Raw genomic sequence first — 27,691 nt, forward strand, 5'->3', positions numbered from 1 at the left:
GTCTTAGGACATCAATGTGTCGTCACGAGCCGCAGGGTTAAATTTGGATTTGTCGGTGCATGTTTTATTTACTCTTATAAAATAAGTTCCCATTGACCCACATTATACGGCTGACAGACCACAACAGTTGGAGTTAAAAATCATCATTTGTGTTCTACTGAAGAAACAAAGTCACCTACATCTTGGATGCGCTGGGGGTAAGCAGATGAACATCAAATTTTCATTTTTGGGTGAACTATCCCTTTAAAGTGCTTGATCCCCGATGATTCTAGTGGGGCTATAGCCCCTGCAAGCCCCGGCCTACCGCCGCCACTGGAGTGACTATTTACTATTCCATAGCATCTATGTTGTGCTGGTGTGAGTCTTAATAGCAGTATCTGGGACTTTATCCACCAACAATACTTAGATTATTAAGTTAAGTTTTAAGTAAAAAAAAAAATAAATAAAAAAATAAAGCCTGATATGAGCTAAAGTATTAATATTTATAGTACCATTGTTGTCCAATTTTTATGAATAATTTGATAATACCAATGTTCGCTTTCAAGTTAAATGACTTGCTTTTAAAAGATTTTGTAGGTGGAGTAGCAGGTCATCCAGGGTTTATTAGTGATATCAAGATGGAGATAAAATAGAGAATCTTGTGTGGCTTATTAAAGTTAAGCTAAATATTGTTAAAAAAAAAAAAAAAAAATCAGAGAGACCTGCTAATTTTTCTGGGGCACCTGTTTGAGCTGGATGTTTGAGGTTTTGAACAAGCAGGTGAGACTAAATGGCTATGTCTTACAGATTTGTAAAGTGTAAGCCACAGCAGTCACAACAAACTAACATAACCACATTTCTGTCAGCATTGCACAACTCAACCTCAGAACCAACCCACAGAGGATCCTTGATTCTATCTCCAGTGTTGACTTACTAGACTTGTGTCTTGGCAGTCTTATTAACCCTAAAAATGGCAAGACCATAAAAAAGAAAATTAATTTATTGCTATTTTCCATCTTATTGGGACACAAATAATACAACTTGATCTTTTTTTTTCTTTGACTATTAATTTTGTTTTTAATGTTTGTTATGTTGCCAATTTAGGGGTATAAACTGACTGAAAACAGAATTCTTGTTTGGCATTGCCTTTTACAACATTTTAAACAATTTCAAAGCATTTTATTCTCTAATAACTTATAATAAACATGCTTTATAACATATTCTGATAAACAATATTTCCGAATACATTTATATTGAAAACTCATTTAAATTAATGCAACACAGATACATTTCATACTAGCCCTAAAAAGGGCAAAGAGAAATCAGAAAATTAATTTATTGCTATTTTCATCTAATTAGGACATAAATTATAATTTTTTTATGAATTCTCTTAAAAAAAATTACTTTTATTTGTTTATTTTAATATTTGTATCTCCAGGATATGTCTCCCTTTTACGTCTCCCAATGCAAATTGGCAAGCCAGATTTTTAAAACATTTATTCTCTCATAACTTAAAGGAAACATTCTTTGTAAAATTATGTTGAACAATAAGTATAATGCCTATTTATTATGTTTGTCTATTGTGTCATATTTAATACACAAAATTATATGGCAAATAATTGATCAATATGAACATGCCTTCTGTACTCGGATTGATAGTTTATATTTATGAAGTAAAGACAAAAATGTACTGTACTGAAGCAATTTGATTATTCATATTCATACACCATTTTTAATGTTAAAAATTATTATTTACAATACTAATAAACAACTTTTTACATTTTTACATGTTAATGTAAATGTCAAATATGACAACAGGCTTTTGGGGAACATTTGTCCATCTCCCAATTATCAATGATTTGCTAAAAAAAAATGCATATATGAGCTATAAAAGCCTGATGTATAAATATGATGCTCAACAACAACACAACACACAACAAAAACATGCACATATATTTATATACAAGTTTGTATTTTTTTTTTAGTATCATACACACACACACACACACACACACATCTGGTTCACTATCTCTGTGGGGACTCTCCATAGGCGTAGACATAATGATTTTTATACTGTACAAACTGTATATTCTATCCTCTCACACCGGGAGAGATAGATATATACAAATCAATGATAATTGAGAAATGGATACATAAATGTTCCCCAAAAGCCTGTTGTGTCATATTTGATATTTACATTAACATGAAAACAATGTAAAAAATGTTTTTATTTTTAACATTAAAAAATGAGGCATAAGTAGTCAAGTAAAGCCAAGTTTCTTCATTCCAGAAAATGTTTATCTTACATTTACTTTATTAAAAATATAAAAGATTTATGAATAAAAAAAGATTATGAACTACCAATCAGAGGACAGAAGGCATTAAGTAGATTGTGTACGGCAGGTTTTTCAGCAAGTTTTGGTGATATTGATAAATAATAGACCTTAGAAATCTGCATATTAAATATGATAAAGTAGGCTAATATATTCATAAATAGGCATTATTTTTATTGTTCAACAGACTTTTACAAAGAATGTTTGCTTTAAGTTATGAGAGAATAAATGTTTTAAAAATCTGGCTATAATGTTGTAATATGCATTGCCAAACAATCATTCTGTTTTCAGCTGATTTATACCCCTAAACTGGTGAATATGTAAAATCTATTTTTTTGTTTTATCAGAAGGTGAGTAGATTTCCCACTACAGGTGGTCATGCTGTTTTTAAATTATGAACAAAGTCAATATATCTAAATATTCAATTATTTGTATTGCTTGTTCATTTTTCAACGAGCTATAGTACATCCGACAAATAGATATTTTATTTTTTTATTTTATTTTATAATTTTTTACCGCCTTTGTTTAGTTTTTGTTCATGTTAAAGGATCAAGTAGTAGGCCTAATTCTTTTTCCATTTTAGGTGTTGAATATGTATGTATGCTTTAAACAATTGCTAACATGCAAGTTTAGGAATGTGTATGTTTAAGGTGTATGTGAAGGTATAATGAGATTGTATGTACTCGTACATGTACATGTGTATATATGTCTATATAATGAGTGTGTGTATATGTATGAGTGTATGTATATATGGAATGTATGTATATACACTCAAAATAACTCATTGGAAGAACTCAATTCAATTGATGGCAGGTTTTCCATCCAATAAATATGTGTGGCCCCAACTCAAAAAAGACAAATTCATCCAATGAAATGTAATTGAGTTGGTCCAACTTAATTTTATCAAATACAATTTAAATGAAATTGATTCATTTATAAAAAGAATTTTATTTATGCTTGTCCAACTCAAAATAAATCATTTAGTTTGACACAAAATTTAGTTTTAGTTTGTTTTTATTTAAAAGTCATAAAAGCAGGTATAAAACAGTTATTTACTGTAAAACAATCACAATATTAAAAACAATGGAAATATGCACTAGCTGTCAGCGATCAATATTAAAAATAAACATTTGCTGTTTAGTAATGAATTATTGCATTCATAACTTTGAAATATTAACCATTTAAACATTCATTTAGCCAACGTTTTTATCCATAACTTAGAAATAAGGAACAATTCATCTTAAGGAGGCAATAAACACAAGAAGTGCTAAAAAATACAAAGATTCAAACATTATTCAGAATAGTACAAACTAGAACAGTGAGGGATTTAATAGTGAAAGCATAGTGTTTTTTTAAGAGTCAGCAGGATGCCATTAAGTGTTCACAGAAGAGATGAGTTTTCAGTTGTTTCTTGAATATTGTCAGGGATTCAGCTGTCCAGTTAGGGTTAGAGAGATTGCAGATGTTCGAAGAGCGTTGCAATAGTCCAGTCTAGAAATGACAAGGGCCTGGATGAGAAACTTAAATGACCAAGTTGTCTTTGTAATGTGGTCTCTGAACGTCAGCTGGTCATCACAGATTACCACAAGGAATTACAGTTGATGAGCCTAGCTGGATGGTGAAATCATGCTGAATCATCAGAGTGGCTGGGAAGATGAAAAGTTCTGTCTTTGCCAGATTGAGTTGCAGGTGATGTTCTTGTATCTATGCCGAGATGTCCACCAGGCAGTCCAAGATCCATGCAGCTACTGTCAGATCATCAGCCTGAAATGAAAAGTAAAGCAGTGTGTCATCAGCATAGCAATGGTAGGAGAATCCATGTACCATTAGTATACAGTACTGGTCAACGGTTTGAAACAACTGTGCTGCTTAATATTTTTTTATAACCTGTTATACTTTTTTTCAGGATTCTTTGATAAACAAAAGTTAAATAACAGCATTTATTTAAAATAAATATTTTATAAAGTTTGGGGTCTAATTTTTTTTTTTTTTTTTTTTAAGAAAATACTTTTATTCAGCAAAGATGTGTTAAATTGATAAAAAGTGATAAAGATGTATATTGTTAGAAAAAGATTTCTATTTTGAATAAAAGCTGGGGTTTTTTTTCATCAAAAATTATCACAGGTTATAAAGACATTAAGCATTTCAAATATTGATAATAAATCATATCAGAATGATTTCTGAAGGATCATGTGACACTGAAGACTGGAGTAATGATGCTGAAAATTCAGCTTTGATCACAGGAATAAATTATATTCTGAAGTATATTAAAATAGAAAACCATTATTTTAAATTGTACTATTTCACAATATTACTGTTTTTTCTGTATTTTTATAATAATAAATAATGGTAGCCTTGATCAGCATAAGATTCTTCTTTCAAAAACATTAAAAATAGTAATGCGTCTAAACTTTTGACCGGTATTGTATATGAATATATAGAGAAGGGAAGGGTCCCAGAACTGACCCTTCAGGTATCCCTGTGACTAGTGCTTGATTGAAAGACCTACCTGTGAGATTCACACCAGCAATGTACAGTTCCTATGATGCCTTGCGATGAGAGCGTGGATAAAAGTAATTGATGGCCAATGGTGTCAATACAGTTGCGCCAGTCTGTGGAAAGATGGGAAAAAATAAAATAAATATATTATATATATTATACATACAGTACTGTGAAAAAGTCTAAGTATTTTCACAACCTTCACAATCTTTTGCTGTTGTGTGTCAGTAGGAAATTTACATTTTCAAATATTAATTTTGCCATTAATTGTAATAATCCATTGAGATTTGTATATGCACAAGGAGCATAACAACAGCCGGTATGATCTGATCTCACCATCATCAAGTCCACCTGTGATTACATGAAGAAACAGAAAGAACTGAGATAGACTAAATCCAGAAGAACTGCAGCAATGTCTCCAAGACACTTTAAGAAACCTTGCTGTGGTTCCTCTGGATTTAGTCTGTCTCAGATCTTTTGTGTTTCTTCATGTAATCGCAGACTCGATGATGGTGAGATCAGATCATACTGGCTGTTGTCATACTCCTTGTGCATACAAAAATTTAACTGGATTACTACAATTAAAAAAATGAATGAACTGATATTTCCGACTGACATATACATTATGATTATATATATATATATATATATATATATATATATATATATATATATATATATATATATATATATAATCAGTCTAGTAATAGAAAAAACACATACTTTTTGTGTGGAGGGGTGTGTCTGCCACATTCACAATCCTGAAAATAAGAATAAAAGTATTATTACACACCATATTTAACAAATTACATGTAAAAATCTGATTATTTGAGGAAATATGACTTACCATCTCTAGGAGGTAGTCACAATGATGTTCAATGACGTCAAACTGTGAAAAAGATGTACATTTTATTTGAATAACGTTAACGTATGAAAACAGACGCTTTTGATTACAGGGTTCAATTTTATACAGAGTCCCAACAAACTCTGATGCTCCCCATTACACAGAAAATTAAAAAAAATACACAAGACTCATCATCAGAGACAGATCAATCATTTTAACAAAAAAAAAAAAAAAAATCTAGTTATGTTGGGTTTGCGATGTTATAAAATGGCGGGAATGCCACAGAACTAGCTAAGCTAACGTGTGCAGCAGTGACTTTGATGAGCGCGACGTTCAAGCTGGAAAAAAGTATGACGCATGCATAATTATATTTGGAAATATTGCTAGCCATAAATTAATTTGCATCACTTTGTTCCCTGGGCTAGCAAACTTGATTTGAATTGAGTAACGTACGTTAGTCGATCGCAAGCCAACGTATTCAATGAATGAAATCATGCCAGTTAGCTATAGTCATATTCTGGACTGTACGCTGGTCTTGCTCACTGACAGTGCTATTTTGCACATTACGTGAGTCTGAATTTAAGCGAAGGTGCGTTTGTATCCAGTTGTTAAAACAATTCACCTCGATTAATTATTTTAACACTGTATTTTACCCAACATATTTCACTCAATATTATGATATACACATTCCTTGGCATTGAGATCATTATTTAACCACAAAACAACTAGTACTTACCAGCAACGAGTATCCTAAAGCAGAGACTCAGCCGAGACGGTCCTTTCACCAGCATGAGAAAATGGCGCCGGCGGTCACACGAGTGCGTTGTCTGAGCGTGTCTCGCGCATGCGCAGAAGGCACTCCCATTTCACAAATGTAATTAAATTTAGTTGGTCAAATTTAAATACATTTCATAGATTTAACTATTTAAATATTTTATGTTAGACTCATTAAATATAAATACGTATTACTCCTAATTAGATATGTTTAAGTAAAGTGAATTAAATTTAAATGTGTCATATCTATGAAGGGCCTGAATCATTTTTTTGAGTGTATTGTATATTTATACAGAACATTTATGTCTTATGTAGTTAGTTGATTATTTAGTTGTTTATTTTGTGCACAAGTATATTAATCTCTAACAACGGCAGTATATAATACCTTGATTTGTATACTTACAACTGCATAACATATTCAATGTCATTAATGTTCCCTGTTTGTCAAAAGCCAATTTAAAAAAAAAAAAAAAAAAAATCTAAATATTCGCAACAAACACCCTTTCAACATGAAACCAAGAAATGAGACCCAAACCTTCCCTGACTCTCCCCACAGCCTCTCAAATGTTTGTATCCCACAGGATACGTCACCAGTTTTAGGGTTAAGCAACCATTATACTTATCTCTACATTTATCTTTCCTCCAGACAAGGTTTCCTACTAGACTTGTTTATCTCACTTTCTAATTACAAGAGTTTAGCTGTTGGACCAATTTCCTTATGCAAAGTGTGCCATGTGCCTACTGACATTAATGTTTTACCAACCATGTCATTTTCATTCCTTCTCTTTTATAATGTTTGTGAGTGTTGTGACATCCACATAACAATTAGGTAACACAATGTTTAGCAGTTCACAAGATAGCCAACAGATGTCGTAATCACCACAGTTCTGCACAATGCCTTTATGCCCTAAGGGTTTCCCAAACAGGAGCTCATGAGTTGATGAAAAGACAGAAAAAAGAGACAGTATGTTTAGAGTTTGTGAATAGACAATTGTCAAAACAGTGATGGAACAATTGTGGACAGTTTTAATAGACAGTTTTGCTGTAGATAAAAGTTGCACATTGCCAGTAAACACATTGCAGAATTCTAGTTCATTTTCATGTTTTTCTGACTTAACTTTTTTCTTGACAGGATTAAATGAAAGCAGCAACAGTTGTGAAAAACCTTTTCATACTAGACCAGTGCCGGTGTTGAGCCGAATTCTGTGACCCTAGTAGGCACTGTATTGGGCTAATCCGGCCTACTACTAATCCCACTCATTTCATAAGCCAGTACCAACACTACAGAGCCTATAATGTCACAGAAATCAGCACTACACTGGTCCTCCCTACGCTCTAACAATGGAAGGTATGTGGGCCCCCCAAACCACAAGGGCCTCCTTTGCTATCAAAGATTATTTAAAGGGTTAGTTCACCCAAAAATGAAAATTCTGTCATTTATTACTCACCCTCATGCCGTTCCACACCCGTAAGACCTTTCTTCATCTTCAGAACACAAATTAAGATATTTTAGTTGAAATCCGATGGCTCTGTGAGGCCTCCATAGGGAGCAATGACATTTCCTCTCTCAAGATCCATAAAGGTACTAAAAACATTTCAGTCAGACCGATTTCAAAACACTCCTTCAGGAAGCTGAATCTGAATCATGATTCGATACACTGATTCCCTATGCAGGCCTCACGGAGCCATCGGATTTCAACAAAATTATCTTAATTTGTGTTCTGAAGATTAACGAAAGTCTTACGGGTGTGGAACGACATGAGAGTGAGTAATAAATGACAGAATTTTCATTTTTGGGTGAACTATCCCTTTAATATTATAAAGTGATGAGAATATTTTTGGTGCGCCAAAAAAACAAACAAAATAACTACTTATTTAGTGATGGCCGATTTCAAAACACTGCTTCAGGAAGCTTCGGAGCATAAATGAATCAGCGTGTCGACTCTGCTGTTCGGAGCGCCAAAGTCACGTGATTTCAGCCGTTTGGCGGTTTGACACGCGATCTGAATCGTGATTTGACACGCTGATTCATTATGCTCCGAATCTTCCTGAAGCAGTGTTTTGAAATTGGCCATCACTGTATAAGTCGTCATTTTGTTGTTTTTTTGGCGCATCTGAGGTTAGCACAATTTTCTTATTTTTTGGCTTAAAAGGTAAAAAAAATGCACTTTAAATTTTATGCAATACAACTTTGTTAGATATGAATGTTAAAAATTATTATTTTGCACAAAATAGAGGAGACAATAAAGTGTCTTTTGCAGGGCTCTCAAGTCTCACGCATTGGGCGTGAGGCACGCATTTCAACCCGTTCACACGCTCACACGCCACACCTTGTATTTCTCACGCACAGAAATCTCCAGGATAACGCACAACAAGTTGCGCCGCTATTAGATGAATCAATCAAGCGAGTTCCCCATAGAGTTCAGAAGGCCCTGCCACGCACCAGTTAATCTAATAACAAAATAGCTACCGGACAGCCAATCAGAAAATAGAATTGCTGTATCCGGGTAAGATTTAGATATTCCCGCCACAATTCCAACGATACTTGAACGACACATTCTGTGATTCACGGGGTCGCTCACTGATTCAGATGCTCGCTTAAGTAGTTAGAAGAGGACATCTGTCAGTCACATTGATTCACATCTGGCTACAGACTGATCGTGATTGATATTCAGACTATTTCAGACCTGACTGGTAGGACCCGCCGCAGAGTATCACAGTACCTGCGTGACTCGCCATAGACATACACGGAGAAAAGTAGCTCCGGCTAGAATGTTCCTCCGCAAGACGTGTGCTGTTCTGTTTATTAATCGCTAGAGGGCCAAAAATCGCGGATAGCAGCTTTAAATTACGATTATTTTGAGAAAATGAGAATTTTGTTTTTAAACATTTTTTTATTCAAGTTGTCATCACCATTTCTGAACAAACATATTATTAGGTAATATACAAAACAAGTTTAAGCCTAAAGAACAAGCATTATAAGCTCAAGCAGTGACCGGGAAAAACACTGCAGAACGTAATGTACATATAATGTACACTAGAATCAGAATATGGTTACCATGTTTATATTGTTTCACATTATAATGTTGAGGAAAAAAATAAAATAAAATGTGTATGATTATATTATACCATTATCTCTCTATCTCTCTCACTCACTCATTCACTCACATACACACTAAAATGCTGAATTAAATAAATATTTTTTTATTTGTACGAATGTGTCATTTTTCATAACCCCCATCCCCACCCAAACTCCGTCGCTGCCGCCGCCGCCAAAATCTCACTCTGAACTCAGTTCAAAACTTGAGAGCCATGCTTTTGATACTTTAGCTGACGTTCTATGTTGAGCTCACCTTGAGATTTAGTCAAAATTAGCACACATGTCAGTTTGGGGCAAGTCGTCACATGTGACAACTTGCCCCAGCACAAATAATCAATCATTCGCAGCTATTGACGTTTAGGCTATCTACTTATCCCGGACAAGCGTTGTCGAGTCGTGGATGATGATGAATGTTAGCATTACAATGAATGAATCAAGGTTTACCTCAGAAAGTGGTTTGTTAACTATCTCAAGACGAAGCTAACAGTACAGGGACGTTACTTAGGTAGGCTAGACCAGGTAGGCTACAGTTGGTTCTGGGGTACAGTTGAAACACCTTAAATAACTTGCGTACGCAACAAGTCTGATCTGTGAAGTTTTCTTAGCACATATTAGCGCCCTCTTCGATCGTGTGAAATTTGAAGTACATGCGCTTCTCCAGTCCGAAGATATCGGCGAAAGTTTTTTTCTGAGGTAATTTTTTCACTTCACCACGTCGCTTCCACATTGAATAGCTTCTCATCCTTACATGACTGTTAAAGTTAACTTACATTTTTGTAAACCTTATTTCTAAACACTGACATATTGCATGACTTCGTGTCATACAAGGTCATCGTAAAATCTAGAGAAATGTTCGAGGTGGTCAGCGTGGTACAGTTGAGACACATACAAAGAATCCTATTTCGGCCCATGCAGTTTAGTTGCACGATGTAAGTTCTATTAAGATCTATTAATCTATTAAAATTAATAGATTTCATCTGTTTTATTATTGCTGTTTGCAATTGTTCAATGTTTTTTACTGTTACTCAACTTTTCAACTGTTAATATTAAAATTAAATATATTGTATCGCTGTTTGCCATTACTGCACAATGTTTTACAAATTGACTACTTTTAACTAAACTAAATAATAAAATAAAATACTAAATGGAAATAAAAACTTTTTAAAGGTATTTTACATTTGTAGTGAATTGGTTAGGCAGCTTTACAGCATTCCGGATGGGCGTCTCAACTGTACTAGGGTGCTGTTTCAACTGTACCTGACTGTTTTCGACATGGGTACAGTTGGAACAAAAAAGCTTCTTGTGTTTATGAGCTAATTGTGAAAAATATGACCTACTTATGGATGTTAATAATTAATAATATTTTAGTAGACAAGTAAAAGAAATGTCATATGAAAAATCACTTAGTTTCACTTCTTTTCAGTCCCATAGTTTTGGTGTGGTAACGGTGAAAGCAAAAAGTGTACCATCTGTACCTGGTCTACCCTACATGTAATCTGTAACACGATTCATTACCAGGATGACAGTTATGGCTCCTGCACCGTCTTGTTTATCCTGCTCTGCTGTTGCATCTGTGGTCCTGTCTGTTTGTGCAAAGAATGTCAGTGGTTTAGGTGATAAAGTAGCTCAATTCAGTTTCACACCTTCACACCTTCCTCCTCAGACCTCAGTCACAATTCACAGCCTAACGCAGCCAAGAGAGTGAGTTTCAAATTGATAAACAATATAAAAACAAAGCAGATTTACACAACTGACAAACAGACTATTTCCACAAATAGAGGTACATACTTATTTTCCCCATAAATTAATATTTGTTTGATTCCTTTTTTAATGGATAATATTATATACTTTTGTTCCCCTGGTGCTGCAGAAAAGGTCCAAATATTGTTACTTCTAGGGTCTTCTACATATTACATTTTGGTTATTTAAATTAAATATAGTTAATTTGTGTCTCTAGTACTTTTAAAACCATCTCAAGACATAAAAGTATTTGTGTTAACATTGACATACAATACATAAATTCCCACGACAGATCAGAAGTTAGACTGTACAAGCTCTGGTGGATTGGTGCCATGACTGGTCAGCTTCTCAGAGCACTCAGGATGCAAATAAAAACCTACAGATCTGAATACAGAGTAGGGGTTATCTAAAAAGAAATCTTTCATTTGGATGTTTTGCTGCTCGCTTGCTCATGTTTTGTCTCTCTTCTTGACAGAAGCGTAAAGGACGGTCTCTGAGTTGATGTGTTCTGAAGCAGAGCCATTTATGGGCTTGCTATTCACAGGAACTGATGAGGAAGTAGATAAAAGACCATGAGAAAATGTCTTATGATACAGATATATTATATCTCATGTTTTGATGTATAAGCAAAACATTTCAACTTCAGTAATATGACATTATTGACATAATATAATTACCTTCACTGTCATGGCAGTTACGTGGCTTATGAGAAACTGATGCATAGGTTATTTCATCACCTGTTTCTCCTAAAAGAACAGGGAAAACAGTTATTAGTATTGTAAGTTACAATTATATATTTAATATAGAAATTATATTCAAGTATCAACCATGGTCTCGAGATAACTTCATAAAATATCCAGTCATTCTAGATCACAGCAGGCATTAGATTATATACAGTATACAGAGAAGCAAAATGTACCTTTACTGTCATGGCAGTTGTGTGGCTTATGAGTAACTGATGCATAGGTTATTTCCTCAACTGTTTCTCCTAAATAAAAGAGCAGAGGAAAAACTGTTAATAATGTAAGTTATAATTATATTATGTTATGTAGTAATATTATTCAAGTATCAGCCATGGTCTTGAGATTACTCCATCAATTCATATTCAGAGTCATTCTACATATAATTATCTTTATCTATATCATTCTATATATACTGTAATATACTGAGAAGCATGATTTACCATAGCTATCATGGCAATTGCGTGATCCGTGCTCGATTGTTGCATTGACTGTTTGTCCTGATCACAGAGAAAATATTTTGAATATACAGTGATAACCAAAACTATAACAATTAAACCACACTAAAATGTCATCACATCGAATACAAAACTTCAAACCATGTGGCATCTGCAAACAAATGATGCAAATAATTTTTTCTGTAAAAAACGAAATAATCAGTAAGTCACAACAACTCATCAAAATAATGAGCAATATAATATTTTTTATAAAAGTTATATGAGATTCAACTCAAGTTTTGAAGTTAGTTTAAGGTAATTTAAGTTGAAATGACTTGAAATGCCAAATTGATTATACTTAAAAAATAGAGGCAACAGCTGAAGCAAAGTTAAGTTAAAATGGGTGGGTTTTTTTTTTTTTTTTTTTTTTTTACAGTGTTCTCAGAACCAACTTTTCATTTTTATAATTAACAAACTGGAGTCCAAGTGATTTCTGGTGGAGGTTTGAAGTCAGTTTTCTTCAAGTTTATACAGGTGTGCACTGTGCAAAATAACCAAAGATATTTCATCACATTAACTAAGTACTCAATCCCTGACTCAGTACGGTTCAACAGTAAGTTGAGTGAATAAAAACTGTGTCTGAAAGAATTTGTTTTTTCCTTCTTTTTTAATGTGCTGTCTTTTTAAATGGTCCTTGTTTTAACTGGCTTCTCAAATAACATTTCAGAAAGACTCGATATTGATCATAGCCTACTTAGAATTACTTTAACCAGCAACTAATTTAGCTTATTTATTTACTTATTTATTTTCTCTTTGCATGTGTATACAAAGCATTGCATGAAAAATTTCACCAGATCTCATAGCACAGTGATCAGACTCACGTTTCGTCCATGTGTAGTAAACACACACGGTGATCAGACAGAGAAGCAGAAATCCTCCTCCTGCAACTATGAGCTGCCAGTTAAGCTGTGAAAACTCAACAAGACTGAGACCTGATCAAGATCAAAAAGATGACTGATGTAAACCATCAGAAATTCATCCACTTCATGACACTTTTTGTTAGTTACTTAGTATACACACCAATAATCAATTTTAAGGTCCTTGTAAAGAGTTATAATTCAGATACTCACTGATCTCTCTATAGCCCAGAGAACAGTTAAAGTCTCTGAACAGTTCACAGCGGTAGAGGCCAAGATCAGAGCGCTGCACATTACTGATCAGGATGGAGAAGTTTCCAGAGCCAGAGCGATCACGAAAAGCTTGAATTCTACCATTTCTGTTATTCCAGAAGCTTTCCGGAACATTTACTTTGATCTCTACAATGTGGTGAACTGTTGTATTAATCTGAGTCCAGACAGCACTTGAACTTGTGGTCAGGTTTGATCTAAAGAGAGCTGCTTCAAACAGGCAAGGCAGCAGGATTTCAGACTGCAGTTCTGTGGATAAACTGACTCTTGAAATGAGCTTCTGTTGACACACATTATGACCTGCGTGAAAAGATTGGACAGAGAAGAGTTGGATAGAGAGAGAGAGAAAGAGAAAAAAACTAACAAGGAGTGCAATAAAGGCAATAATTGTACAAATAATAAACATGAAACAAGTGTATAAATGACATCATTCTTACTGCATCATTCAGAGAACTTACTGACCTTTAACATACACTAGAAAGCATCCACACATCCACACAGCAGAGAAACACAGTTCAAACAGCTTCATGTCTCATCTGATCACTGAAGATGCAGCTGAACAACACTGAGTCCAAGTGCAGCAAGCTGAGAATTTAAGCATGTCACTTCCTGAAAATGCTGAAAAAATGCTGCATGCACAAAACGTAAGTAGCTACTGTGTAATGATGATTCTAAATGAAAAACTGATTTATGGAAATACATTTTAGGCATTTTTTAAATCTGATTTTAATTAATTGGAAAACAAATAAAAAAAAAACTGAGGTACAATGCTGTACAAGAAGTTTATGCTGTACATTTTTTTTAACATGGTATGTAGTCAGATTTTACAATGCCTTGTTGTAGCATATAGAAGTATTGTTCAGCAGTAAAAAGAACATTCAGATAAGACGCTTATTTCTTTCCCGTTCAGTTTTAACTTTCATTTTATAAAAACACTTAATACCAGCAGTTAAACGCGGATGCTTTTCTGCTTCAGGAACTGGATGCCTGGCTATCATTAATGGAACTATAAATCTGATCTGTATCAGGGTTCTCCAGGAGAATGTAAAGCTATCTGTCTTTGGACTGAAGTTGAAGCACAGATGGCTTGTGCAGCGAGACAAGGATCTGAAACAAATAGATCTGCCTTAGAATAGATTGAGACAGTTTAAGTTTTGGAAACCCCATTGAAATATTGTGGCTAGCCTGAAACATGCAATTCATGCTCAAAAGCCTACATCTGCCACTGAGCTGGAGTGAGCCATAGCAGAGTGAAACACACATAAATAGTTACAGGAAGTGTTCGTTTGAAGCTATGTGCCTAATCTGAAGGACGAAACCACACTAGAACACTGGATGTTATTTAACTTTACTTTGTTTGATAAATACATGAAAGATGCATCCAGTTTTATGTATTCACAAGCCGATTTTATGCATCCATTGGTTTTGGTTGGGAAATATAAATTTTTCTTTTTAGATCAAAAGTTTTACACAATGTGAATCTATTTTCTAATATCTGGGTTAGGCTGTGGGTAACATAAGTGTGGACCAAGTCTGTTTAATAATAATAATAATTATTAATAATAATAATAATTAATAATAATAATATACAGTGCACAGAATAAATGAGTACACCCGCTCTGAAACTTCTAAAAGTCAGCAATTACTCAATTACTTAGAAGACATGTTGGGGCTCTTTAGAGGTATATTGTCCAAATACCCACACCTGTGGTCTTGGCCACTTGAGAGCTTGTGTATGCAACAGGAAGTAAGTGCACAAGACTTTTCCAAGTCTGAAAAAGGCCCAAGTGCAGTCCCCTTAATGCACACTACACTATCTTGAATACCGCTTCCGAGCGATTGTGTCTTCTGTTAGTTACATAGCGACAGGGGCGGATCTACCGGGGTGGCACGGGGTGGCAACTGCCACCCTAAGAAAAATCTTTGCCACCCCATCTGCCACCCCAAAATTATCAGAGAATAAAATATAAATGTTAGCAGTGTTTAAAGTACTATTGCTTTTCAGCAGCGGCGCTTCAATGTGATGACATAAAAAATACAGCGTATTGCAAAATAATACAAAAAAAAAACGTCTTTCAATAAGCTGCATGACGGTTGCACGCGCACGCAGCGCGCCCAATGTATTCGGCTTCATTAACAAATGACTCTTATGAACCGATTCTTTGGGAGTCAAAAACACAGCGTAACCAAGTTCACTCATGAATTGTTTTTCATTTGTTCGTAATCGGAAAATTACTGCTTCTCGACTAACTCAGAAGTCCTCAAATTTTCGTATTTTTTTGCGAGCTGATTCACCGACCGCCCGCTCCACTTTCATCATGGATAAAGGTCTTTGCCATCCGACAAAACGGTAACATGAAGAGATCCCGATCACAGAAACTAGTTAGGTAAGAATCTAAACGTATTTTAACTTTTCTCGATTGCTAACACATTATAAGTGATTCAGTTGTCCCAGTTTCCAAACCGTTCTCAAAACAAAGACACACTTCCCAAAGCGTTTAACAATGACACCATTAGATAGCAAAACTGTTGACACACACCAGTCAAAATCTGAGAGAGAGCTGAATGAATAATTTACAGGGGTTTTAAACTTACACAGTACCAGTACTGAGGGAAATTTCACTATGTACAGTAAACTGTAGCACGTTGTACACCCTCAAGCCATTTGTTATACTTTATTTTGCAGAACTGAGAAATTACTGTCTTATGTCAGAAGACCAATACACTGCTATAGTACCTTATATACTGTAATAAAATTTGGCCAAATGTGCAGAGGATGCTGAATTTAGTTTTACTGTAATTGACAGTATACTGTATTGTGGTGCATACCAAGTTCATACATATCTACAGCCAGATCACTTTACAATAGTAAAATGAAAAAAAAAAAAAAATCATTGCTGTATTTTACTGTATCTGTAAATGTATTTTTGTGTAGTAGACAGTGAGCTGCAAAATAATTCCTGAATCCCAGTAAGTCCCAGTATTTTTGTTACAGTGTTACATGAATTGATCTCACTAGTGTTCACTGGGCAGTGCAGTAGTCTGTGTATTTGTTAAGTTTTGTGTGTCATCTGAGGCCAAAGTTTGATTTGTCAGACAAGAATACGTTAAAACATTTTATTTTGACCTGGAAGTTTGAGGTTTGTACAAGTTGGTGCATAGTTTTGAGATTGTGTTTATAGTTGTGAGAAAATGTTGAATTGTTTCATTTCAACTAGATTAAAAGTTTGAAAGACAAATTTATGCTGGCTTGTCATAAAGCCAACTTAAAGTCTTGTTTAAAAAACATAAATAGTTTGGTCAGTTAGGCCAGAATATAGATGTTCTGTGTGATTGCTAAAGTGTTGCTAGGTGGTTGCTAGGAGATTCTGGGTGGTTGCTAGGCTCTTGCTGCAATTGCTGGGGTGTTGCTGTATGTAGTTGATAGGCTGTTCTGGGTGAACACACAGACATTCCCACCTCTGTTAATAACAGAAAAAATCGTTTGCAAAAAACAAGTTTTTGTTGTTCTTTAACTTGCACTAAAACATGTGATTTTTGCCATCGAAGTAACATGTGTAATATTAATAAAACTGCTCATCTCCTTTAGTGATACAAGGGCAGACTCATTTTAAATCTGTTGATGTTTTTCATATAGTGCCTTTATTTGGTGCCATGATGGATATTGAAATCTTGTTATTTATTTTGGTAATGCAATGTTTGTGAACACAATTGTATATGTCAGGCCATAAATCTCCAAAAACTATGCATGGGCGCTTGCTTTGGTGTTGCCACCCCTCATAGACCTCATGCCACCCCTTTGCCACCCTATAAATAATTTTCTAGATCCGCCCCTGCATAGCGACCACTGAACAGACATTTAGAAGTGTATTTTAAAATGCAGAGTATTGAAAATAATAATTAAACGCTTGCATTTTTTTTTGCAACACTATAAGTGTGTCCCATCAGGTAATGAAAAGTTCTACACACACTTGCAGTCTTCATGCCTACTTGAACATATGGGCCAAATACAGGAATTACGTCATACAAGTAGGCAAGTGGTCAAGTGCAAAGACCGCAACTGTGGGTACTGGAGCAAGTCTGCTTAATCAGTTACCAAAGAAGCGTGTCAAAATATTTTCTTATCAAGGTGATAAGAAGTTGTGTAGCAAAAATGAGTACACCCTCCTAAAAGTTACAAAATAAAATGAAATAAAAATTTTCTAGTGTAAGTTAAAGGCAATGTTTGATCAAAAGGTGAGAATGTTGAACCAAAACATTTAAAGAGAAGTAATTTCTGGACAATTAAAAGTGTTATACAGCCCACTGAATCATTCTCAGACTTAATGCTGACAGCAATGGAAGCACTTGGGAGAGGATTACCAAATCATTGTTTTAAGTGTGAAAATATAGCAAAAGTAACAGCAATTCAAAAACAATGGACTTGTGACAAGGCCCCTGAAATAATCAGGCCTTCATTTTAAGCTTTCATTTAGTGATGAGGGATTTTTTTATTTATTTTTTTGCTAGACAAAGCAGGAGAAATACCAAGTGAGTGTCTCAGAGCCAGCAAAAGCTATGAAAAGAGTGACTGTTCATCTCACAGAGTAAGATGCAGCCTGCAGAAATGACATTCATGGTTGTTGTTCTCACTGGAACTACCTACTGTATCCAAAGCACAATAAAGTTAGCCATTTCTAAAGCCCATATTTACAAATTATAGATTCTCATGAGACCAAAACAGCATCCAAAATGTTATGATGTTGCTAGAGGAGGAGTACAGTGAGAAGTGCCTTGTTCCCACAGTAAAGTTCTGTGGTAGTGATGCTCTTATATAGGGATGTATGAGTGCTGAAGGTGTGAGGGAGTTGTGCTTTATCAATGCTGTCATGAATTCCCACACCACTGTGCAATTTAATACACAAACTTGAAACAGAAGATGTTACCCTTTCCTCATTCCCTGCATTGTTGGGCATTTTTTCAACATGACAATGAGGATATGCATTCTCCCAAGGTGAAAAACCTTCTGTGGACACGTATTGCACTCAATCTTAACACTCTTGAGCGCCTGTGGGGTTTTCTGTAGAGACGAGTTGAGCAACACTCCCCATTAAAGATCAGGGCATTTAAGGAGCTCATCATCCAGAAGTTGAACAGGACAGATGTGACAATTTTTCATGATCTTGTATGCTCCGTGCCAAGAAGGGTCAGAGCAGTAATTCTAGAGTGGACTCATTTCTGCAATACTTAATTTAAACATGACTGTTAATGACATATGCTTCTCAGTTTTTATTATGTATATGTTTAATACATTTTAGTTTTGCCATCTTTCCATGAATTTTATTAGTGATCATAAAGAAAATACTTTTGTATTTGTTCAGAGGGGGTGTACTCATTTATGTTGTGCACTGTATATAAAAAAAGTATAAAATTAATCTGGTTCAAATTTTATTTGGTTCATAAATGTAATATAAAAATAAATGAAAACGGTTTTTAAAAATGTTTACTATTAGTACAAAACACAAGAAGGTAGAGAAAGGGTTGAACTGACTGAAAAAATATATTGTGGATCCAGATCAGAGGCATTTGGAAGCTTTGATCATTTTAAAGGGTTAGTTCACCCAAAAATGAGAATTGTGTCATTAATTACTCATCCTCATGTCGTTCTACACCCATAAGACCTTCATTCATCTTCAGAACATAAATTAAGATATTTTTGATGAAATCCGATGGCTCAGTGAGGCCTTCATTGCCAGCAAGATAATTAACACTTTCAGATGCCCAGAAAGTTACTAAAGACATACTTAAAACAGTTCATATGACTACAGTGGTTCAAGCTTATTAAGTGATGAGAATACTTTTTGTGCGCCCCCCCCCCAAAAAAAAAACATATCACCACAGACAGCTTTCTGTCTGTCTCTTCTGCCACAAAACCCTTTTACTGACAACAATCAAAAGCATATAAATAACACTTAAGTCATAGTTCACATTGCTGTACAGTGGGAATACAGATGAAGTTAGCAAACTTTCTTTGTCTGATACATTTCTGTATTTCATAGTTTTTTCACTCAAATTATGAAATAAAGAAAAATATAATCTGAGGACAGTAAAATTAAAACCATGTAAGCATGTAAATCCGAAGTATTAAAAAAAAAAAAAAAAAAAAAAGATTTCAAAAGATAATTAGAGATGATATATGAAGAAATTATCAGTGCATGGACACTCGAGTCATTTGCATCACCTCAGGTTGCATATTGCAGCTTGATGGTTAAGGTGATGCTACTGACTCACACCTATACACCTTGCAAGACATACAATATCTGTGAGCCGTGTACTAACACTGTGAACTCAGAAATCATTTTTAATACTATTATCTTTTTGAGCTCATACAAACTGGGTTACAAAGATGGCATTGACTCACTAAAGTTGGTGCCGTCGAGACCCTGATATTCTGGGGCCGTATTCACAAAACATTTTATCTTACCACTAAGAGTTATCTTAAATAGCATTAAAAGTTCTTATTTAAGAGTTTTCTCTTAAAACCTATTCACAAAGCTGCGGAGACAAACTTTTACTAAGGAATAGACTGAAGTCTTAAGCTAAGAGTAAGGGCGGGGTTGAGCTCGTTGCTATGGAGTAAACACACAGTGATTGGCTGATGGGGAGGAGTCAGCGATTTAATCAGAAATATTGTAGAATGAGGTGTCATGTTTCCATATTAAAATAAAGGTTTTAAAATACAAATGTATCCCTATTCAAATAAATATTTTTTAATAAAAAACGTTGCCATAGTCAAAATAAAATGTTGCCATATTGTTGCCATTAAGTTTTTAAAAAGTAGGCTAAGTGTCACTAATTAATCTACTATATACAGTTAATTGTCCACCTCTTGGATGTCTGCATCTCAAGAGAATGCAGAATTCAAGCAACAAATTATGTTTCATAAACAAAGTTTCTGCATTTAAAATATGACAAAACTGTGACTTTCTGAAATGGCTGACATTTTAATTTCCACCCTGGATTTGCAGTTATCATCTCAGCTTTAATTAATTATTTAGGCAAATAAGGGTGTAAATAAAAAAAAATGTATTGTCAAATGTAACCCACCCACCTGTTCCTATTATAAAAGTTTCAAAAGTGGTCACTGAGGGTATATGCAATACTAACAATCCATTATACAAACAGTATATAGATGACAGGCTACTTTATATACGTCTTTGAATATGAAATAACTGTTCCATTGCTTTCATGGCAGTGCTTTATAGACAATTGTTGTATATGTCATCTCATCAACTGTTGGACCTGAAAGAACATTTAAAGAGAAAATGTTCATTATATGAAGCTTTGTCCAATATGTTCTCCAGATTCAAAAACATTTCTGAGACCCACTCTAGAGCAGATGAGTTAGAATTGTATTGCAAACTATTTCAAAGGGTCTTGAATTACATCAATCTGGCTCAGAATTAGTTTTAGTCATCACACATTGCTGGTCTTTTACTTGTTTTGTTCCAGTTAGTCTGTAACTTTTACACTGTACTGTAGTAGCGTTAGTGTTGTATTAATTGTCTTTCAGGTTTGTCATATAATATTAATAAAATTAGCTCACCAGATCTCATAGCACAGTGATCAGACTCACGTTTCGTCCATGTGTAGTAAACACAAACAGTGATCAGACAGAGAAGCAGAAATCCTCCTCCTGCAACTATGAGCTGCCAGTTAAGCTGTGAAAACTCAACAAGACTGAGACCTGATCAAGATAAAAAAAATTCAGAAATCATCCACTTTTCATGACACTTTTAAATCATGTTTATACACACTAATAGTTATTGTAAAGAGTTATAATTCAGATACTCACTGATCTCTCTATAGCCCAGAGAACAGTTAAAGTCTCTGAACAGTTCACAGCGGTAGAGGCCAAGATCAGAGCGCTGCACATTACTGATCAGGATGGAGAAGTTTCCAGAGCCAGAGCGATCACGAAAAGCTTGAATTCTACCATTTCTGTTATTCCAGAAGCTTTCCGGAACATTTACTTTGATCTCTACAATGTGTTGAACTGTTGTACTAATCTGAGTCCAGACAGCACTTGAACTTGTGGTCAGGTTTGATCTAAAGAGAGCTGCTTCAAACAGGCAAGGCAGCAGGATTTCAGACTGCAGTTCTGTGGATAAACTGACTCTTGAAATGAGCTTCTGTTGACACACATTATGACCTGCGTGAAAAGATTGGACATAGAGAAGAGTTGGATAGAGAGAGAGAGAAAGAGAAAAAAACTAACAAGGAGTGCAATAAAGGCAATAATTGTACAAATAATAAACATGAAACAAGTGTATAAATGACATCATTCTTACTGCATCATTCAGAGAACTTACTGACCTTTAACATACACTAGAAAGCATCCACACATCCACACAGCAGAGAAACACAGTTCAAACAGCTTCATGTCTCATCTGATCACTGAAGATGCAGCTGAACAACACTGAGTCCAAGTGCAGCGAGCTGAGAATTTGTCAAGTGTGTCACTTCCCGTAAACGCACTTCCTGAATTGCATTAATCTGAGTCCAGACACTTGAACTTGGTCAGGTTTGATCCAAAGAGAGCTGGGGCCTATACCATGAAGCCAGTTTAAGTGGACAGCAAGAATGTTTCAGTTTATTTTGTACCACCCCTGAGTTTTAGGCACCATAAAAGTGGCTTAGCTTTTAGCAGTGTTTATCACCATAGTAACTTAGAAGCAACTGAGTTTGTGTTCGACCAATCAGATTTTACTATTGGCATGTACACCTATATAAGCAACAGCTCTATATCTACAACATTATTATTCATTTACCTCAGAAGAGTCAATAATTACCCTTACAACAGCTAATAATCATACACATTAGATTTTATCTGACATTTTTCTAAACAGGATTAAAAATCAAATCCTGAATAAATGAATCTTGTGTAAAAGTGTTTTAATGTCAAATTCAATTGTAAGTATTCTAAAACTTTATTCTTATGTTGTTTCCTTTTTATTTTTTGGATGTAAAGCACTTTGTGACGTTTGCTCTAGAAAGGGGCTATAGAAATAAAATGTACTAAAATAAAATTACTTTACATGTAAGCCACTTAAAGGTGACTTATATTAAATTTCATTCAAAGTATGTTTTCATTCAGTTTTTGCATTCCCTGAGAATCAACCCTGGCATTGCCAGCACTGTGATCTACTGTTTGAACTACAAGAACGCTCACCTGGATGACTCAATCTCAGGGACACTGAAAGAAAATTGTCTATTGAAGACAGAGGTTGAAATTTAAGACAGTGTATAGAGCGTCAAATTATATATATAAATGAAGATGTTTCCACAGAAGCATGTGCAAGTGCTCACATAGGAGAAAAAACCCAGGCCACTAAACAGCAACATCAGCTAGTCTCTATATATCATGCATTTATACAAATTAAGGAAGCCAATTGTCTTGATTTAGTGGTCACAACTTTTTCACTTCTGCTGTAAGATGAATGTAGCTGATGCAAGAGAACTAATAGTTCAACCAAAATTGAAAAAATGTCATCATTTATTAACCCTCATGTCATTCCAAACCAGTATGACTTTCCTTCTGCTGTGGAATCCTCTTTCAAAAATATCTTGGACTTCCAATATTTTTTTGGTAGTTAACTGGAAAAGAAAAGCAGCAGAGACGGGAGATACAGCGCTGTATGTTTCAGAGAAGTGGAGCTCTGTTCTACTTTATTGATTGGTCTGCACATTTCTCATCCACTACTGAGGAGACAGAGTGATACAAACATTGGATTTCAAAATCAGGGGACAAGTTATTTTTTTTCAAGTCTTGATTCTGAACGGACCAAAAAAAAAAGAAAGTCACCCTTGCAAAGCTAAACTGGAAAATAGACTGACATGATGAGCAATTTTAATTGTCTTTAAGATTCAAGTTTCACCATTTTTGTCAACGCCATTGTAAACACTTGACATCCCGTTCAAACAGGATGAATATAACATTGATGCTGAAAATCATAGAAAAAGAAAGAATGTGGAAAAAATCCTAACATGAGCTCAACATTGTTTTTAAAACTTCTGAAGAAAATGAAACCATTATATGAAAATAACGATCAGACTGGTGGTGTTATTTGAACAAAGCAGAAGCACATAAAGAGGATAAAAGCAGGATCAAGAGATGCCTTCAGATATCAGGGACCTCCATTAGCTTTCATCACATTCAACTATTTCTGCACTAAAAATGAGCTTATTCACTTTCAGACAGAGATACTTAGATCTCTGAACGAGTGCAGCAGCTGAGATAAATGGTACCGACTGTATATGCTTAATCCAAGTAAAAAAAAATAAAAAAATTTCCAAGAGTTGAAGATGCAGATGGAGTAAGTGAATATAACAAACATATCTGAATGCGTTGCAGACGTCTGCATGACACTGAATAACTTAGATTAAAGGTAGTATGATTTTAAGCTTCTCAAAATTACTAAAGAAAAAAAGTGCAACAGTGGTGCAGAGATGTACCAAGTTTGGTACTTCATCTTTTTGTCTTTGTATTTGTTTTGTGGTCTAGGGCAAGAAGAAAAAAATTCACACATTTTGACAGAATACACACGTTATATGTGCTCCTTTTTGACTAGTAATAGAGGATTTCCCTCCAGAAACATTTTTCTTCAAAAAGAAAAGGGGTTACTGGGGAAAGGTGGCGGACCTTGATGAAAAGCCCCGCAAGAACTGTTAGCAAATTAAAGATGTAGAGTCATGCCAAACTGTCAGACATTCAACTGTAGGGCCAAACACTCTGAACAGTTCTGCAACAGGCCACTGCTGAAGATTAGAACCAAGCCTAAAAGAAAAGCCAGAGAAAAACAGAAGAAACATTCATCTCATGTCTGAAGTTTCACGGTGAACAAAACTCCTACAACAGAAAAGGCGGATGAGGTCTTTCATTTAGTCCTGTCCTCCTTTAACAGTTGATGAATGATTGTGACTTCCTCCCTGAAGTGACAGGGCAGAACACATCTCAACAGTGCTGCATAGACAGGGTCCACATCTGATGGAGCAAACATATTATTTGCGTTTCGTTGGGAGTCGTTTTGATTAGACCATTAACTTTCAGATGTGGGAAGCTCAATGCTCTTCACTCGACTGACCACAAAAATCCATGGTGTCTTGTTCCACCCATTCATCCAACTGGGATAAATTTAAAAAGCAATGTTAAAATGCAGAAAAAAATTAGTTAAATGAAAAACACTGCAAAAGGTTACTATTTACATACACAGAATTTTTTTCTTTTTTTTTAAAGACAAAAAAAAAAATCTTTACAGAAACAAATTTTCAGCAAACAAGTCTCTTTACAAGTTCTTCATCCATTTGACTTTCCACATATCTTCGAGTTTTTTTCCACGACTTTTTTCTTCAAGTTCTTATCCCCAAACAAGCCAAAAATCAAAGCATCAGTTCAATCCTGAAAATGAGTGGCTCTCTGCAATGCTCTCTCTGACCACCAGTGGGCACAAAAGTAGCACCAAACGTACGACCTCCTCCCCAGCAGAATCTCACTCTTGAGTGGCAGTGAGTGGGATTCATAAAGACAGCGAAAGAAGGGCGAAGGTGAACAGGAGTGGGGCATGGACGCTTGAGTAGGAGAGGGAAGCGGGTCACCTGCCTCAGTCGTCGCTGTCCGAGAGGGTCTCGTACTGCTCTGACAGTAGCGGCGGCTCTCTCTCCCACGCGCGGGTCGGTGCCACAGGGCCGGAGGCACCACCCTGTGTCTGCTGCTGGGACTGCATGGAGGGAGATGGGCAGGCCATGGAGGTGGGAGGGGTACTACTGAGCATGCGCATGGTCAAGGGGTTATAGGGGAACTGCATGGAACCTGAGGAGGAGGAAAGAGAGAAACAAACAATCATTTAATTCAACTACTGTAGCTCTACCAAAACCATTTCATCTAACAATCAAGAATCAAGTAGCTCACCTGTGGATGACGGTCTGTCCTCCCAAGCCCAGGTGGGAGCCTGTCTGTGGTAATCACCCTCTGAATGAACGGAGGACACAGAAGAGGGCCGCTCTCCGGCAGAGTATGCCTGGCCTGGGTTTGGAGACTTTGATTTCCTGCTGCTAGCTTTGCTCTGAAGCTTCTGCTTTCCTGCTGTGGAGGCAGAAGGACATCACCAGTTTGGTCTTGAATGACATGTTCAAGATTCAGACTAGGTGCTTGCAATATACTGGTATTGATGATAACTGTGATACTTAAAAAAAAATTAAATACCATATCATGTTTGATACTACAAATATGATAATATAAATAATCCAGAGCCAGTAAGTTATCTGGTTGACATGTTAAGTAGGTGTTAGTACTACAACTTCAATATTGGTTGCCACCCATCATAAAGAAAAGACGACGATGCAGTGTGTAAATAGCCAAACAAGATCACTACGGAGGAAATAACAGACAAAAGCGAGACACTCCACCTGCACTCAAAAAACATCTGGCTCGCCAGAGTGGGAGTTTTTTGAAAAGTAAAAAAATGTGTTAGACAGTCTGAAGGAAGTGCAAAATTATGGTTTTGCAGTTTGTACTGTTTGTACTGCCTCCCTTCATGGGTATTTTGAGAAAACACAAAATACATTTAAATATGAATGACCAATAGCATTATTATTTTTTATTGTTAATTTCTATAGATATTGTGACAATTTCGGTGTCATGAATTCTTTTGGCCATGATAATTGTGTGGTGAAAATCTGATCATGATGGCCCTAATTCAGAGTGATTCTCCAATGACAACCAGTATTAGCCTTGTAATTTTATCATACAAAGATGACATACAAAAAGACCAATACACTGTTTTTTCGTGGTAATAAGCTGGGCCACAAAGCACTGCACAATGTTCTGTTTAAGATAAAGCTATGTTCATTGAAGTGTATTTACAGTATGAACCTGTGTTAGGGGACGGGCTGGCCTCCTGACGGCTCTCTGAAATACTGCTCATGCTTCCTGAGGTGTTTCCCGTCCCCAGCTGCTGCTGCTGCTGGTCCTCCTGCTTCTCCTCCATGTTCCCCATCAGAGCCTTCCTGATGATGTCCTCCAGACCCAGATTACTGGCTGGATCACTAAACGAGTGGTTTCTAGGGTTTACACTGCCTGTTCAGGATAACAAACACACATATTGGACAAATTGAGAATAATTTAAGCAGCATTTAAAATTTGGAAAACTATGAAAAACATTAAATGTAAGTGGCATGTCAGTTACGTTCTTTATGGTGAAATTAATTGTACTGATAATTGTGAAACTCACTTGATGATGTTACTGCTGGGAGATTGAAGATCTCTGTGCCTGGCTGAGCATTACCTGTTCAGATAAAGAGCAAATGGGAGGTAGATTTAGGTGCTAATGAGGTGGCAACTGTCTGAATAAAAGACGCCAGTGTATCAGTGAAGTGAAGTAAATATCTTGAGTTTGAATGTCAGTAGGTCTCTGATAAAATGGGTTTGCATTGTCACTCACCGACTTCTGCTTTGCGGATGATCTCCTGCTTTTTGGACATAACCATAGGAGACGTGCTCTCCAGTTTGGTGAAGAAAGAGGGCAAGTAACTGCCACTGCCTGGGGAACGCGAGTCATTCCTGACACAAAAGAAAGGTCAAAGATCACACAGTGAAGAACAGGTTTGGAAATCTGGCTATCCCAAAATAACATGGGCAGTCGAGTTTGCTTTACTATTTAATTTAATTTGTGATTTATTTTTTCAGACTTCTGTTTAGGGAATAAAACAATGTAATTTAAAAAAGGAATAAATAAAGGCTTATACACAAAGCAGTACAGAGAGGCAATGAGTTACTACCTCTGTTCGGGGAGCTCCTGCTCTCGTCTCTGACTCTGCAGCATACTAGCCTCCTGTTTATCCATCCCAGAATAACCCTGAGGAGGAGAGATGGGCTCATAGCTGCCCTCGACCAGCCCTCGACCTCGATCTGGAGACCTGCCTGGCCTGAGAAAGACAGTTCATATCTGAATTTCAGCTCTGGAGGTTTCCTCAGCAATTGATATTCAGTGATTTGAATGATGGCGTCAGTTTTTCGGTTTC

At 35.7% G+C, this 27,691-nt stretch overlaps 2 protein-coding genes and 1 long non-coding RNA gene across 18 annotated transcripts in view; all 3 read right to left on the reverse strand.

Annotated features, from left to right (window-relative positions):
* Positions 1 to 3,420: 3,420 nt before the first annotated feature.
* Positions 3,421 to 6,514, reverse strand: LOC137035127 (uncharacterized). Its single transcript, XR_010897032.1, has 5 exons — positions 6,392 to 6,514; positions 5,659 to 5,700; positions 5,535 to 5,572; positions 4,822 to 4,924; positions 3,421 to 4,076 (listed from the first exon to the last, which is right to left on the reverse strand). It is a non-coding gene; the product is annotated as an uncharacterized lncRNA (long non-coding RNA).
* A 13,350-nt stretch (positions 6,515 to 19,864) lies between these two features.
* LOC137034897 (uncharacterized) lies at positions 19,865 to 22,065 on the reverse strand. Of its 2 annotated transcripts, XM_067408133.1 has the most exons (4): positions 21,989 to 22,065; positions 21,468 to 21,824; positions 21,219 to 21,359; positions 19,865 to 20,914 (listed from the first exon to the last, which is right to left on the reverse strand). In XM_067408133.1, exons 1-4 carry the CDS (start codon positions 22,053 to 22,055, stop codon positions 20,859 to 20,861), a joined length of 621 nt encoding a protein of 206 aa, XP_067264234.1. In that variant the 5' UTR covers positions 22,056 to 22,065; the 3' UTR covers positions 19,865 to 20,858. The 2 variants fall into 2 exon arrangements, with proteins under 2 accessions (XP_067264234.1, XP_067264233.1); XM_067408132.1 differs by lacking the exon at positions 19,865 to 20,914 and having other exon boundaries at positions 21,003 to 21,359.
* A 1,215-nt stretch (positions 22,066 to 23,280) lies between these two features.
* The window catches only part of ncor1 (nuclear receptor corepressor 1), a 97,794-nt gene continuing 93,383 nt past the window's right edge, over positions 23,281 to 27,691 (reverse strand). For 12 of the 15 annotated variants that reach the window (XM_067407363.1, XM_067407367.1, XM_067407360.1 and 9 more), the window contains 6 exons: positions 27,449 to 27,595; positions 27,112 to 27,230; positions 26,902 to 26,955; positions 26,535 to 26,747; positions 25,581 to 25,754; positions 23,281 to 25,481 (listed from right to left, as the gene is read on the reverse strand). In XM_067407363.1, the coding sequence (XP_067263464.1) occupies positions 25,273 to 25,481; positions 25,581 to 25,754; positions 26,535 to 26,747; positions 26,902 to 26,955; positions 27,112 to 27,230; positions 27,449 to 27,595 (916 nt within the window). In that variant the 3' untranslated portion in view covers positions 23,281 to 25,272. The remainder of the gene's footprint in view (positions 25,482 to 25,580; positions 25,755 to 26,534; positions 26,748 to 26,901; positions 26,956 to 27,111; positions 27,231 to 27,448; positions 27,596 to 27,691) is intronic. The other 3 variants (XM_067407369.1, XM_067407362.1, XM_067407370.1) reach the window with 1 other exon arrangement.

The sequence above is a fragment of the Chanodichthys erythropterus genome, chromosome 13 (genome assembly GCF_024489055.1).
Source record: "Chanodichthys erythropterus isolate Z2021 chromosome 13, ASM2448905v1, whole genome shotgun sequence".
Taxonomy (NCBI): Eukaryota; Metazoa; Chordata; class Actinopteri; order Cypriniformes; family Xenocyprididae; genus Chanodichthys; species Chanodichthys erythropterus.